The sequence below is a fragment of the Artemia franciscana genome, chromosome 4, assembly GCF_032884065.1.
Source record: "Artemia franciscana chromosome 4, ASM3288406v1, whole genome shotgun sequence".
NCBI classification, from domain to species: domain Eukaryota; kingdom Metazoa; phylum Arthropoda; class Branchiopoda; order Anostraca; family Artemiidae; genus Artemia; species Artemia franciscana.
Genome location: NC_088866.1, coordinates 2,257,825 through 2,272,947, shown reverse-complemented (window position 1 = coordinate 2,272,947; position 15,123 = coordinate 2,257,825). Strand labels below are relative to the sequence as shown.

Below are 15,123 nucleotides of genomic sequence, written 5' to 3'. Positions count from 1 at the left end.
AATAAAAAGTTTTTTTTCAACTGGAAGTAATGAGCAGCATTAAAACTTCAAACGAACATAAAATATTACGTATATAAGGGGGTTGGTCTCCTCCACAATACCTTGCTCTTTACGCTAAAGTATTTTTAGTAATTTCAACTATTTATTCTACGGCCTCTGTGATTCATTCTTAAAGATTTGGGACAAATTCAAGCTTTAGTGTAAAAAGTGAGGTATCTACGAGGGGGAGAACCCCCTCATATGCGTAATAAGAATAGACAAATATAGAAGTTCGTTAAATAAGTTAATTCGTAAGGTACGTATGTTTATTACTAAGAAAAACGTTCGTAAAAAAAACCTAGTTGCATTTTAAGTAACAAAAAATTGGAGGGCAACTAGGCCTCCTCCCCCACCCATTTGTCTTATCAAAATTTTCCGATCAAAACTATGAGAAAGCCATTTAGCAAAAAAAAAATAATAATTAAAGTGCAAATTTCGGTTATTTATTCATGTGCGGTGAACCAAAATCAAAACATGCATTAATTCAAAAACGTTCGAAAATTAAATTAAAAAAACTAGTTTTTTAACTGTAAGTAGCGACATTAAAACTTAAAACGAACAGAAATAATTCCGTATATGAAAGGGGTTGTTCCCTCTTCAACGCCTTGCTCTTTATGCTAAAGTTATCAATTGTTTGAAAAAGTAGAATTGTGACAAAGAGTGAAACTTTTGCGTAAAGAGCGGGGCATTAAGGATTGGACAACCCCGTTCATACGGGGTTGTCCAAAAAAAAACTTTTTTTTTTTTTTTTTTTTTATTTGAGACAATTCCATAACTTAGATAGGAACAAAAAGAACAGACTATTTGGTGCCTTTTTATGCTCTGTCCAATATTTTTTTTTCCATGGAAATCTAACTTTAAGCCCTTCAATAGACCATAAAATTTATTTTTAATGACCATAATAGACCATAATTTTAATAGACCATAATATTTTATTTTTTTTGTTTATTTTATAGCTAGTGCGTAATATGTATTTAGGATAAATTGTATCTTTGGCCTATATTTATCATCCCCCCTCTAACAAAGATATCAACTGGAATCAAATAATCCACTTGGAACAAAATGCTCTTTAGAACCCAGCTGACAAGACTAAACCAAAATTAAATTTTTGTACTGTTTTGAAACAACTGTTTGCATTCGGTTTCCATTTCGGCGATGGGAGAATTTGTAAGAGGATTGGGTATGTCAGAAGCTTTGTAAAGCTATACTGGTATGTTGTATGCCCAAATGTCTTAGTTGTGTCCCTTCCCCCTGGAATCAGTGATCAGGAAATGGGTGGTCTTGACAGGACTCTGGGGAGCTAGTTGATTTCAGAATGTCCACTTATAGAATTGCGTTTTATACCCACTTTTAACTCAAAACATGCGTCTTTCTCTTGTAAAAAAATCTTTTTTATGGTTTTTCAAATGTCAGGGGAAAGGCTCGGAGATCAAAACCCTATTCCTTCGTATGAAACTGCAAATCTCATTTTTAAATCACACACTTCAAAATCTAGCTGGATCTGTTGGATCTCTAATAAAAAAAGTATTTTGGCAGCTTATGGTCTAACTCTATTTCAAATAAATTTTATTGAAAAAAAAATACTTCTAGATGTCCTTCAACTGAATCAGCCCAAGCTATACTGTAGTTGTCATCGTTTGTAAATCCCAGCATAATGTATCCTATAGTTGCTGCAATCATCTCCATCATCAAATGATTATCTAAGACAAAATATTATGGTAATCTAGATGAACATTTTGGCTTAGAACACGAGTTCTATCAAATTCAACACTAGAATTTTCCCGTTTATTCATTCTCCCTTTGCCCCAGTGCCTCTGAATAACATCCTATTCTTCTGATTTGATGGTTTTTCAAATTTCGGGGGAGATGTCCTTGTATCAAAACTCTATCTGACTGGAAAACTACATATCTCCTTTCTGTGATCTTCCTGATCTGTCTCTTTTTCTTTAAGAGTCTAAAATTCGTTGTTTTTATTTTTTTTAGGTCTTACTGGATCCACTGACGGATGTTTACTATTACTTTCTTCAAAAGAGGTCCTTGACTGTCTTTTAAGGCTCTTTTCTTACCGAAATAAAAAGAAACCAGAAGCGTTTATTGCCAGAGATACCTCACTGATTTTCCTCAATCTGTCATCAATATCGGAATCATCATCTCAACTATCTGCACTTTCAACTGACAACAGTTCTTTGATTTGTGAAGCTCTAGTTGGTATTGAAGACAAGAAAAGTGTCATTGCTGACCAGTGTTGCATGATTTTAGCCAATTTATCCCGGATTTCAAGTGATGTATGCAAATCAATTTTAGAAAAAATGACGAAAACAAACATGTCATTTGACAAGCTAGTTAGGATTTTCTGTGATCTGAAATATAATGAAGAAGGGGGATCGTTACATTATATTGGAGCATTTTTGTCCAATATGGCAGATCTATCAGAAGTTAGAAGGTGGTCATGTTTCCTTATTTGGTTTTAGCTATTTGATTACTTTGGTCAGTTAGTCAATCAGTTTTAATTAATTACTATTACTAGTAAAATTGACATTTGACAAGGTAGGTAAGATTTTCTGTGACCTGAAATATAATGAAGAAGGGGACAATTACATTACATTGGGGTATTTTTGTCCAATACAGCACATCTGCCGGGAGTTATAAGGTGCTCATATTTTCTTGTTTGGTTTTAATCAATTGATTACTTTAGTCAATTAGTCAATCAGTGAATTAGTCAGTTTTAATTAAATACTATTACTAATAATCCTGTCATTTGACAAGGTAGGCGGAATTTTCTGTTACTGAAATATAATGAAGAAGGGGATTATTACATTACATTGGGGCATTTTTGTCCAATACAGCACATCTACCGGAAGTTAGAAGGTGATCATATTTTCTTGTTTGGTTTTAATCGATGAATTACTTTAGTCCATTAGTCAATCAATTAATTAATCAATTTTAATTAATTACTGTTACTAACAAACTTGTCATTTGGCAAGGTAGGTTGGATTTTCTGCAACCTGAAATATAATGAAGAAGGAGGATCATTACATTACATAGGGGCAATTTTGTCCAATATGGCATGTCTTCTGAAAGATAGAACGTCCTCATTTTTTCTTATTTGGTTTTAGTCAATTAATTACTTTAGTCAATTAGTCAATCAATTAATTAGTCAAATTAAGTTAATCACTATTACCTTGTTTAAAAAAAAAAATATAAATTCAATTTAAATTTATATTATTCTTGTTTGAGTTTTCCTATTTGTTTTTATTCTGTTAATTAATAGCTATTAGCCTATTAGTTAAAGCACCAAGGACATTAAAATAACACATTGCTTGCCCCTGAATCCATCTTAGGAAAAATTGCAATATTCTGAGATTTTTCTCTTGGTTGTTTCAAAATTTTGATTTTTTTTTTAGCAGTACCACATTTTCGTTGGTGTTGCTACATTGAATCGTGAAAGCAAATAAGCTTTTTATTAAATTTTGAGCTTTTTAGTAAAATTTGATCCATGTCATCCTGTTAATTTTTTTCAATTTGATGCCCATTTCTACTGAAAACTGCATAACCATATATGGAGGTCTCTATTCATTAAATTCACGATTTTCTAGTTTTTCAAGGTATATGTAATTGTGTAAATTGCCACATAACCAGTTCAAACAATAAGATTTCATTTTCACTGTCCTTAGTTCTCTAGAATAAAAAAAGTAGGACCCTAGGCAAGTGAAGTTCAAAGGAGAACGTATTTGAAGTTCAAAGAAGAAAAATGTATCACAAATATTTCTCGTATAAAAAAAAATCGTCGGTGACCATTTTTGCTTAATTTTTTCTCTTATAAATTTTTTTCTTATTATCATTTATCTTCTTCTTTTTGCTTATTACCATTGGCTTGTAGTTTCCAAACTCTTTCTTTAACTCGTTTTGCGAAAAAAAGAAGAAAAAATGTATCACAAGTATATAAATTTCTTCGATTTGGTTTCTATTTTTGTTAGTTTTTGGTTGCTATGGGCTGTAGTTCACTTTTTACTAAATTTCAGCTTCTGCTAAAACCATGATGTACTATCCATAGAGAGTAAATAACTGTTATTTTTGATTTTGTTTAAAGTTTAAGATACATATTCATAAATCAAGTGTTGAAAAGAGGCTTACTTTGACAAGAACAAATATTTTGTTCCTTTTACAATTGCCACAAGCCCAGGTATATTTCAAGCCATGATTTTTGCAAGAACAACGTAGTGTCGAACACCCGCTCTTGCAATTACAGTGAAACACTGAAAGAAGGGAATGTGTTGCCGATGATCTATCTGAATGCACAGGTTGTAATTTTCCTTTCCGCACACTCTAGCCATACTCCAAAGGATCCAGTCAACATTCAACGTTTTCCCACGCTTGTACTTGGAAGTATTGTATTGTATCAGATTAAAGACGCTTCTTGACTACTAAGGTTCCTGCGTGTACTTGGAAGTATACTCGAAGCGAATGATACTTTCAAACATCGCTTGTTGGTGGGAGCGTTTTTGCCTCTATATACTTCCCGAACTTCCAACTTTTTCGAGGTGTTTCCTGTAGCCGACCTGGTCAAGACTTGTTTCATTTTCTGCAGCCATAAATAAGATAAGTATGTCCTTCTCTCCACCGTTTCTAATGTCGTCGTTTGTAGAAGCTAGACCTAGGAATAGTCCGGCAATATCCCCCGAGTTTTTCTTCTTTTTTGCATGGTTCAGTGTTATAGATTTTTCTATGCCATAAATTCGCGAAGTCGAATCTCATCCGAGAAACGCATGGAGGAAGCTAATTTGGTCGGAAAGGGTATCACCAAGTATCAGTTTAGCTACTAATATATCCCAGAGACGGCCTCCAGTTTTCTGTGACTTTGACTTGGAATGGAAAAGTATTGGTTTAGAGTCTCGCTTCGTGTGGTTCAGTAAAAAGACTAGTAAGTCACTATCTTCTCCTATTCAGACCATGAGTTGGTGTTCTGCCAAATCAGCCGCAGTAATTACAATCAGCAGGTCAGCATCGGCTGGCAACTGGTACGCTTTACATCTCGCATCATTAAGGTAGCCGGACAGCATGCTGGTAATTGCCCGCTTGTTTCCTGCGTTGCTGAGGAAGTCATCTTTTTTTTTTACTAAACAAGGCATCTGCAGCTGAATGCTGATCTTAGGACAGCCTATATACCTGCTCCTCCTCCCATGCGTCACGTCTTTGATTGAGGGTCCAGCTAAATATCCGTCAAACGCTATAAAAACGCACCCATATCTTAAAACATATCTTTTTGGTGTTCAGTACTGCATTTTAAAAAGCTGCTGATTTCTCACCAGGGACTTCACTTGGGGGGACAAGGGGGAAGTTTCCCCAAAAAATTTTTAAGAAAAAAATTATTGTGTAGTCCATACCCCTTGACCATCTGGATTTCCCCACCTCCATAAAAATGTCGCAGCTAGGCCCCTGTTTCTCACCTTATCTCTTTTAACGCACGGGCTTAACGTAATTCCGAAAAAAAAACGCTATTGCTTTAGGTTAAATATAATCATTTTCACAACAAGAGCTGAAACCTTGTTAAGAGCAAGCCACAGTCCATAGTAACAGTAAGAATGTTTGAAAATGAATTTCTAAATGTAAAATGATCACTATTTGACACCGATTGAGGAATATTATTGATGTTAAGTTTAAACATAAAAAGTGATGACAGAAAAATTTATGGAAGAGATAATTATTTTGAGAACGATAGAAAGATGGTGATTTTGGATCTATGATGAATTTGATGAAAATGTAAAGACGCGTTATTATTGGGAGATAAAATTGAAAACAGATTGCCGTTAACTAGACACACGAGCCCGGTTTAGACACAAGGGAGGCTGAAGTTTGAGGTTCAATTTTTGCCAATCATGGTGTTTATAGGTACTACTGTACTTAATAAGATTCAATTTATGGTTGATGCTTAGTCTAAATATTAAAAAGTTAATTTTTTTAAGAAACTGTGTATTTGAAATTCGTATCTAAAATAGAATGGAGCGTGATAGAACCGTAGTTGAATGGTAAAAAAGAAGTATAATAAAATGATAGGAAAAGTAGAATGGAAATTTCAATTGGGTGTTCAACAGTTTTGTGTAAAAGTAAGTTTGTTTGAGGGCCATTAAAATTTGTATTAAAATGGGATTTTCCGCTAGGTACAACACTCGTATCTTTGACGCCATCCCATTTTGGGCCTGACTGTCTTCTCATCACATCACCTGATGGCAAGGCCGTACCCACGGAGAGGGTTAGGGTGTTTGAACTCCTCCCCCCCCGAAATTTTGTCTGACTCGTAAAGCGTAAGAAAAATGAATGTGCGCTAATTTTTCTGTGTTTTTTAAAGATTTTTCTAACCCCTCCCCCCCTTCTCGAAAAAATCCTTTTGTAGAATCCCTCCGAAAAAATCTTGTATACATCCCTGCCAGAGGGTCTAAATTTCCTTCTAACAGTCTTTCTATCCTTCTATTTCTTAAAATTTTCTTCTATCTTTCGGAAAATTCCCTTGCTTTGATGGATTTCTCCCATCTGCGAATGTGTATAGTTTAACTACATTCTCTTTCATATATTTAATTTGAGTATACATTTAGACGTTTGTCCCCTCGAAAGGAAACACTGTAAGATTGTGAAGAACAATTTAAAAAAATCTGAAATACTTAATTATATCATTCCTAAAATCCTTGCCTTTATTTTACCCACCCCCCTATCTTAATGATTATATAGCCGAAGTCATATATTCTTTACTAATTCCCTCGTCGCTTGTTGACGTCAACGTCGCTTGTTTATCATTAATGTATTTTTTAGAAAAGCGTCAATTACGAAAACTATGGAGAATATATGATTTAGGCTATATATTTGGCCATTAGAGGGGGGATGGATTTGACCCTTAGGGGGTGGTGTATAATGAAATACTTTTGGAAATCTTATAAGTAATTATTTTAGAATTTTTTAAGTATTTTTTGAGAATTGTATAGTGTTTTCTTCAGAGGGGGGGGGGGCAAACCACCAAAGTGCCTTTTAATTGTATCAAAAACTACGCGAAATTTAGGTTGTTTTTTTTAGTAGAATATAATCTTTTATTTTGCAAAGTTTAAGCATGATTTTTTGGTACTATAGAATAAAAAATCAATAAATAAAATTAGTGTTGGTTGATGAGGGGGATAAGGTAGGTTAATCAAGTGGAAGTTAAACCTAGAGGAAAAACCTTACTTTTTTCTAAGCTTTTAACCTAAGTTTTTTCTCCAGGATAAAAGCTTCAAAATTCTTTTAGAATTCCAATCTCAGAGGTGAGTATCTCCTACAATTAGGGCCGTATCACAGGGAGGGGATTGCTCTGTTTGACACCCCCCGCCCTAAATCTTCTGTCCTACTCATTAAAAAGGTACAAAAATACACATAAACACATTTTTTGCGTTTTTAAAGTTATTTTGTACCCCACCCACCGGAACAAAGATAAACAAATACAAAGTAGAAACAATAGGGAAAATCTTTTCAAGACAGTGGGAATCAATTCTGTGAATATTTCGGCCTTATGTCCAAGGGCCGTCTTCAGCACAATACGAGAACGAGAGAGAAAATATGTAGGCTATATAAAAATGAACTTACATTAAAATGTGAGAATTAAAACTAATAATGTTCTTTAAAAACTGGTTGAACTTTTTTTTAAAGTTCAACCAAGACTCTATTTTCGGAACAAAGATCTTGTATACGGTCTTCCCTACCGACAAAACTTGCTTCTTTAATGCAGGAACTTGCAACGGGAATTGAACACAATTGAAGAGGAAATAGCATCCCCGCAATATCGTATTATAAGAGGGGCGTGATTTGCCCGGCAGAGTTGTGAGCCTCAGAAATGGACAACTGTTTCAATAAGGACCATTATTAAAATAGGTACACCTGTCAACCGCGTAACCAACCCCCCAAGTTTGGACAGTTAGACTAAAAAATACTCAACGACTACCCAATAAATCGTAAAAAGACCGCAATATTTGGTATTTTCTCTTTACCCTGTCCATTACATACACCTAAGAACATGTACGCGGGGAAAACCTCTAGGAATCCCCCCCTCTCAAACCGCCATACAATTGGCCTAATTTGCTGCCCACAGATTTAAAAAAAAGACTAATTTAAATATCATTTCTAGGGCTTTATTGGATCGAAGCAGTGGGATAATTCAGAGACTGCTCCCTTTTACAGATTATGTCCAATCAGCAACTAGAAGAGGAGGAGCTATTGCTTGCATAAGAAATTGTTGCTTCCATACGGGTTTGTATCCTATCGTTTAGCTTGGTTTTTAAGGTCCAAGGCAGACCTATAAGGAAGATTTTTTTTATTTTTAGCAAATTTTATTATTTTGATACTTTTAGGATAATTTTAGCAGCAATTTAGTTTACACATAACGACAGGGTTAATATCCAGTTTGAGCAATTTTTCCACCTTTTGAGAGTTCTCCCAAAGTCATTTGTTACTTTTTTCTACTGTCTATTTAGGCTTTTTCTTGAATAAGTCTAACAAAAATATCATTTCGATCGGACCGCTAAGGAGAAAAACTGAACACCATCTATTTATATGTAAATTAAATATATATCTGGGTAAAACAAAGTTAACTTTAAAATTACTCTGAAATGAAACCAAGGGTCCATAAGTTCAATAAACACAAGTCTTTTTAAAACATTTCCATAAGCCGAGCCGTCCAACGGAGTAGTAGTAGTCCCAAGGATAGTAGTAAGTACATGACATCAAAAAGATCATTAGAAACTTTTGCTTTCAGTATGACATAGGAGCCAGGTTTACATAGCGATATCGACCGGTCGTTCGCACTTTAGAAAATTTAACATTTCTGTCAGGGCTTATCCTTAGGCCAGAGCAGTGGCATCATAAAAACGCACCTAGTTATTAGTTCTTCCCCACCTCCGAATGAGTATTTGGCTCTTCAAAATCTCCCCAAAGATTAAAATTCGTGATTCCATGAATCTCAAGGCTTATTCACAATGAGACTTTGCTAATGTTGAGATTTAGCTAGCAATAATTTGAGCCAGGGAGAGTTTGTCTGCCAGCCAAGAAAATCTGATTGGCTCAAATTAGGGCTAGCTAAATCTTAATATTCTCATTGTGAATGGACTCTTAAATCGTTAATCTTTGTTAACGTTATTTGTCTGGGAAATTTCAGAAAATCCGATATTATTTAAGTAAATTCAGGGAAAATCTGGAAAGTTCAGAGTTGGCGGAAATAGTGTTAGACATTATCAAGGTTTTCATCTAAAAATTAATTTCAAGAGATACTCAGAGTTGGTTGTCAAACTCCCTACTGGGTTTGAAACTGACCTGAAATATTTCTTCAACTTTTAAATTTCTTGAAGAAATGCAGGTGAAAAGGCTGTTTCTCCTGTAAGGCTAAAATTTCATTGAATCGTAAATTGGTCTTTTTACTAGGGCTAAACGTTCAAGTACCATTCAAGGGAATCAAACGCCAAGCGCCCGAGTTTTATGCATACGTAAATTGGGTTTCTTCATTAAACAATTGCTACCGAAGTGCTTTTTCCGAAACTTGCCCTTCGCCCCCCTCACTTGCTTTAAGAGAATTTTCTTTTTTTTTTACTTCGTATTTTTCGTCATGTCATAATTTCAATTATCACAAGATTTCGTTTTCGTAAAATGTTTGGAGGACCAAGAAAATTAAACTAAAAATGTTTATTGCCCCTTACAATCCTACCTTAAACCTTAGTTCCTCCCGTGCCTCTGGATGCACCCAGGTCATCGACGAAGAGACCCCAGTTGTCCCTCAAATGACTTGCTGCCATAATGTTTTCTCAATGGGGTCGTATGGACGTATTCGCGTTGAAAAGTTCCCTCTGGTATGTTCGACATAGTGAGTTCTTTGGTCTCTGCGTTCTTGTTGGTTGCCACCGGTCCCAACGTTAGTTGACGTTGGTCCAAAGTATTTCCATCTTCGGGTCCTAATCATGTCGATGACTAGAGGTTGCCTAATAATTTGGCGTATTGTCTGGTTCAGGACATGTTGGGTCCAGTTTATGTTGAAGATTCTTCGCAGACAATTGTTCTCAAAGGGTTTAAGTCTCTTCTCTTGCTGCTGATTTAACTTCCAGCATTCCATTCCCTTACACCTATCTCAGGTCTATTCAAATCCGTGAACCGCAATTTTTTAAAATGTTCTAATGGCTCTTTCAAATTTATAAATTCATCAGGACAGTTTACTGTTTTTTGCTGCTGATTTTACTTCCATCATTCCCTTACACCCATCTCAGGTCTATTCAAATCCGTGAACCGCAATTTTTTAAATGGCTCTTTCAAATTTATAAATTCATCAGGACAGTTTGCTGTTTTTTGCTGCTGATTTTACTTCCAGCATTCCCTTACACCCATCTCAGGTCTATTCATGTCCGTAAACCGCAATTTTTTAAAATGTTCTAATGGCTCTTTCAAATTTATAAATTCATCAGGACAGTTTACTGTTTTTTGCTGCTGATTTTACTTCCAGCATTCCCTTACACCCATCTCAGGTCTATTCATGTCCGTAAACCGCAATTTTTTAAAATGTTCTTCTGGCTCTTTCAAATTTATAAATTTATTAGGACAGTACCACATTTTCGTCAGTGTTTCCACGCTGAACCATGAAAAAATAATAAAAACTAGTTAGTTCAATGTAACAAGGCTCTTTGTGTGTGAAACTTCAAATATTAACAATCTGTTGATTCGATACCTTCAAAGGGAAGTTTCACCACCTTCTTCAGTTATTTGGTGCCATAAGTTTTAGCTAATTAGAAAATTCGTTAAGAGCCTTAATTTCTTAAAAATAAATATTTTGTGAGTGATGTCATATTTATTTACATCAGTATTGCAATACCGTTGTCATATTTGTCACACATATGTGGAAAAATTGAAGATTTTCATCTCCGAGTCTCTTGCTCACCTGTTCTCTGGTCTCCTGGTCTCCACAGGTTTTTTTCATTAAAAATTGAATTCCAGAGTTTCGCCGATGTTTAAGACACATATAGATGTGCAATTTCCACTTAACTAATTCAAACCATCAGGTTTTTCTCCACTGTACTTTGTACTTTCTGCCAGAGAAGTAGAAATAACAGAAATGTTCTTTTTTAATTTTCAATCTTTAATAAAACATAATTATTTTGGAATTCTCAAACCTGGCTGTTGAGCAGTGAAGTAATTATGCTACCCGATCCTTGCTTCTCGCAGGGCCAGAAAAGCTAAAAGATTAAGAATGTGATTAGCTGTCATCAGATCTTTTAGCTTCTCACTGGTTTTTTCATGCTAAAAGCAAAGGATTCACACAAGGGCGAAATACCCAATTACGACTCGAGCAAAGCAAGGGCCAAATGCCCGATATACCAAGGTTTGTCTGCCAGACAGTAAAAAAAACGCAGAATTAGGCTCTCTGTATATACATACTACGTGCTTGTTCGTTAAACAATGGCAACTAAATAAGGCAGTATTCGGGGGGGGGGGGGTACCTGGAGAAATCTGGGGAAGGTAAACAGGAAGGGTGTGCGAAAGCACAGGTTGGCTGGCCCCCAACCCCCCATTGCACTTCCTGGCTGAAGGGCCAAGAAACGGAGATCAGCACCGCCGGTACGGACTGTAAAGTCTAAATGCCGCATCCTTTACCTTTACCTATTCAGGGGGGGGGCTACAGAGTTTCCAATCCCCCTGAAGTATTTGTCCAGCCTGTAAAAGGTCACAAAAATGCATTTAAACTAATTACTATGTGTTTTTTGAAGACTTTTGTGACCCCCCCTCTTCCCCCCGAACAAAAAACCTGAATGCGCTCATGCTACCAAATTAACTCTTCCAGATTCTACCCCGTCCAGTTCCCCTTGTATTAGATAGTATTTAAAAATCTTTCATTCTAATCTTAATCATCAAATCTCTTAAAATTCTTAACTTAATGAAGTCTTATTTTTTATTTACCTAGGATAGTAAAACGAAAATTGATTTTTTAAACTGTCAAAACTTTTAAAAACCACATATGTCTTCAAAAAAAGAGCAAACCTGGAAACTCAATTTCTATACAAAAGACGTTCCATGCCGGTATTAACAGTTAGCGGGAGCCAAGCTCAAAAATAAAGAAGGTTTTTTTTCTGAAAACTCATCAGAGAATGATCAAAAATAATATCATCTTGGAGCTCTGGAAAGTGCAGTTTTCCTGATTGCTGTAGCAAAAAATGAACATTGCCTTTAAGTGACAGTAAAATGGGTAAAATACTAATGATTGACTGAGTAAAATTGTTTAAAAATGCAACCTCAATAACTTGTTACGAAGCAGTCATTAAAAAGAATTATAAATATCATCTTAGAATCTAAGCTATGCATTAATATGATTATTGGGTAAAATTATTAAAATTTAAACACTTCAAATTATTAGTTAGGTGACTTACCTATAAGCACATCTTAGAAAGACCAATTATGCTGTATTTATCAATTTAGTGCCCTAAAAGCATTTATCCGGGGTTGCCACCCAATGAAAAAAATCACTACATTATTGACTAGAAATCACTAGAATTATAGTACTCTCTATCATTGTAATCAGTAATTTTTTTTTTCTTTACCATGTTCTATACAGGCGTGCCTACAGGAAAGGGGATAAAAATATCCCCTTAGATGTGAGAAAAACCTTTATATTGATGTTTTGTTTTTTCTCAAGTCGAAATTACCCTTGAAATTTGAAAAATGCTTTTTTGTATCTGTATGCATAGATCAAAATAAAGTCTCTGCTTCTTCATTGTTTTTTTTTTTTTCCGCATTAGTATCCTTGGCCCGATCCAAAACCCTAGTTTTTTTCAAAAATTATAGAGACTATTTTCTTTTTACTCTAGTTGAGCTAGTATAATTATTAAATAAATAAAACAAGTTTTTCAACTGAAAGTAAGGAGCAACATTAAAACTAAAAACGAACAGAAATTGTTACGTATATGTGGGGGTTCGTCCCCTCGTCAATACCTCGCTGTTTACGCTAAACTTCGAATTTTTTTTCTAATTCTTTAAGAATGGCCCCTTAATCACAAAGGCCGTTTTATTAGAATAAACATCTCTTTCGAAACTACTAAAAACTTCAGCGTTAAGAGTGAGGTATTAACGAGGGGGTGAACCTCCTTATATACGTAGTACTTTCTATTTGTTTTAAGTTTTAATATTGCTCTTTACTTTCAATTGACAAGACTTGCTTTTTCAATTCAATTTCTGATCGTTTTTTGGAAAATAATGGGAAATCTGGCACCCCCTGCATGGAAAATTCCCTCTTCCCGTTAAAAACTCCTCCATGGAAAGATCCTCCATCATAACTCCTTCTCCCCGACCCTCCCTCATCAGAAAAAATTCCCCTGAAAACGTCTGTATACTTCCCAATAACCAATACTATGTGTAAACAATGAACAAAGTTCATAACTTGCAGCCCTTCTTCCGAGGACTGTGGGGGATTAAATTATCCTCAAAGACTTAGTTATTAGATTTTTAGACTATGTTGAACAAAATGGCTACCTCAAGAGTTTGATCGTGTGACTTTGGAAAAAAATGAGCGTGGGAGGGAGCCTAGTCGCCCTCCAGTTTTTTGGTCATCTAAAAATGGCACTAAAACTTTCCATTTCGGTTCGAATGAGCCCTCTTGTGATATTCTAGGACATCTGGGTTGATACGATCACCCCTGAAAAAAAAAATAGGCATCCGTGATCTTTCTTCTGGCAAAACAATATACAAAATTCCACATTTTTCCTGAAAGGAGCTTGAAATTTGTCTGATTCGTAGGATTCTCTGATATGCTGAATCTGATGGCGTGATTTTCATTAAGATTGTATGACTTTTAGGGGGTGTTTTTACCTTTTTCGAAAATAAGGCAAATTTTCTCAGGCTCGTAACTTTTGATGGGTAACACTAAATCTATGAAACTTATTTATTTGAAATCAGCTTAAAAATCCGATTCTTTTGATACATCTATTAGTATCAAAATCCCTTTTTAGAGTTTCGGTTACTAATGAGCTGGGTCACTCATTGCTAGTTCGTTACCACGAATTGTTTGACAATGACACCAGCGATAAGTTTGAAAACACATATTTCGATAAGCATCAGTCTTATTGCTTCTTCAATAAAAAAAAAGAGGTGCTTGTTAATTATACAAAACACACCCAAGAAGTAAAGTTATGTTAATCCTATTGAAATTTGCGAGAATATGATGAAAATATAATACTTTAGTTTATATAATAATTTAATTTGGGCTATATGTTTGCACATTAAGGGATTGTAGGGGTAAAGTAACCTAACCTTACCCCTTCTGTCTAATTTGCAAATATGTTGCCCAGGTTAAGCAATTCCAAAGCATTCTGTCACCTATTATTTGTCTTTGTGGCTATTAAAATGGCTATCTTAAGCTTTTGATCGAATATTTTTTGGAGAAAAAGGGGTATTTCTTGGACATTGGACCATAAAGCCGTCCGATCTTTTTGGTCAAATAAAAGGGACACCAAAAATTTTAATTTACGTTCAAATGAGCCTTCTTCCGATGTTTTAGGACCATTTGTTTCGATACGATCGCCCCTGGGGAAAAAAAACAAATTGACACGCATCCGTGGTTTTTCTTCTGACAAATCATACAAAATTTGACACTCTTGCAGAAAGGGTCTTGAAACCTCTACAACAGGGTTCTTTGATACGTCGAATCCAATGGTTTGATTTTAATTAAAATTCTTTGACTTTTAGTGGGTTTTTCCTTCCTCTTTCAAAAATCAGGCAAATTTTCAGTTTCTTACCCTTTTAGGGGTACAACTAAGCTTAATGAATCTTATACATTTGGAATCAATATAATAAGCTGACGATATATCGATTGATATCAAAATTCCTTTTTTAGAGTTTCGATTACTATTGAGTCTTGTTACTCCATTCTTACAGTTTGTTACCACAAACTGTTTGATATGTTAGCATATAAATCCAACAACTTAAAAAATAAGACCTTATCTGCGCTTATTAGGTGTTGTGATTACAAATAATAGAATTCGGAGAATTATTGGAGTTTCGGTTGGATATTACAATTAAAGATTAAAACCATTAGACAATTCCCAG

The 15,123-nt window shown here is 35.0% G+C and overlaps 1 protein-coding gene across 1 annotated transcript in view; it reads left to right on the top strand.

The window, feature by feature from the left end:
- LOC136025851 (protein HGH1 homolog) overlaps nt 1-15,123 on the top strand; it is a 62,154-nt gene that overhangs the window by 16,153 nt on the left and 30,878 nt on the right. The window contains exons 2-3 of the mRNA XM_065701875.1: nt 2,023-2,482; nt 8,183-8,304. Coding sequence (XP_065557947.1) covers nt 2,023-2,482; nt 8,183-8,304 — 582 coding nt within the window. The remainder of the gene's footprint in view (nt 1-2,022; nt 2,483-8,182; nt 8,305-15,123) is intronic.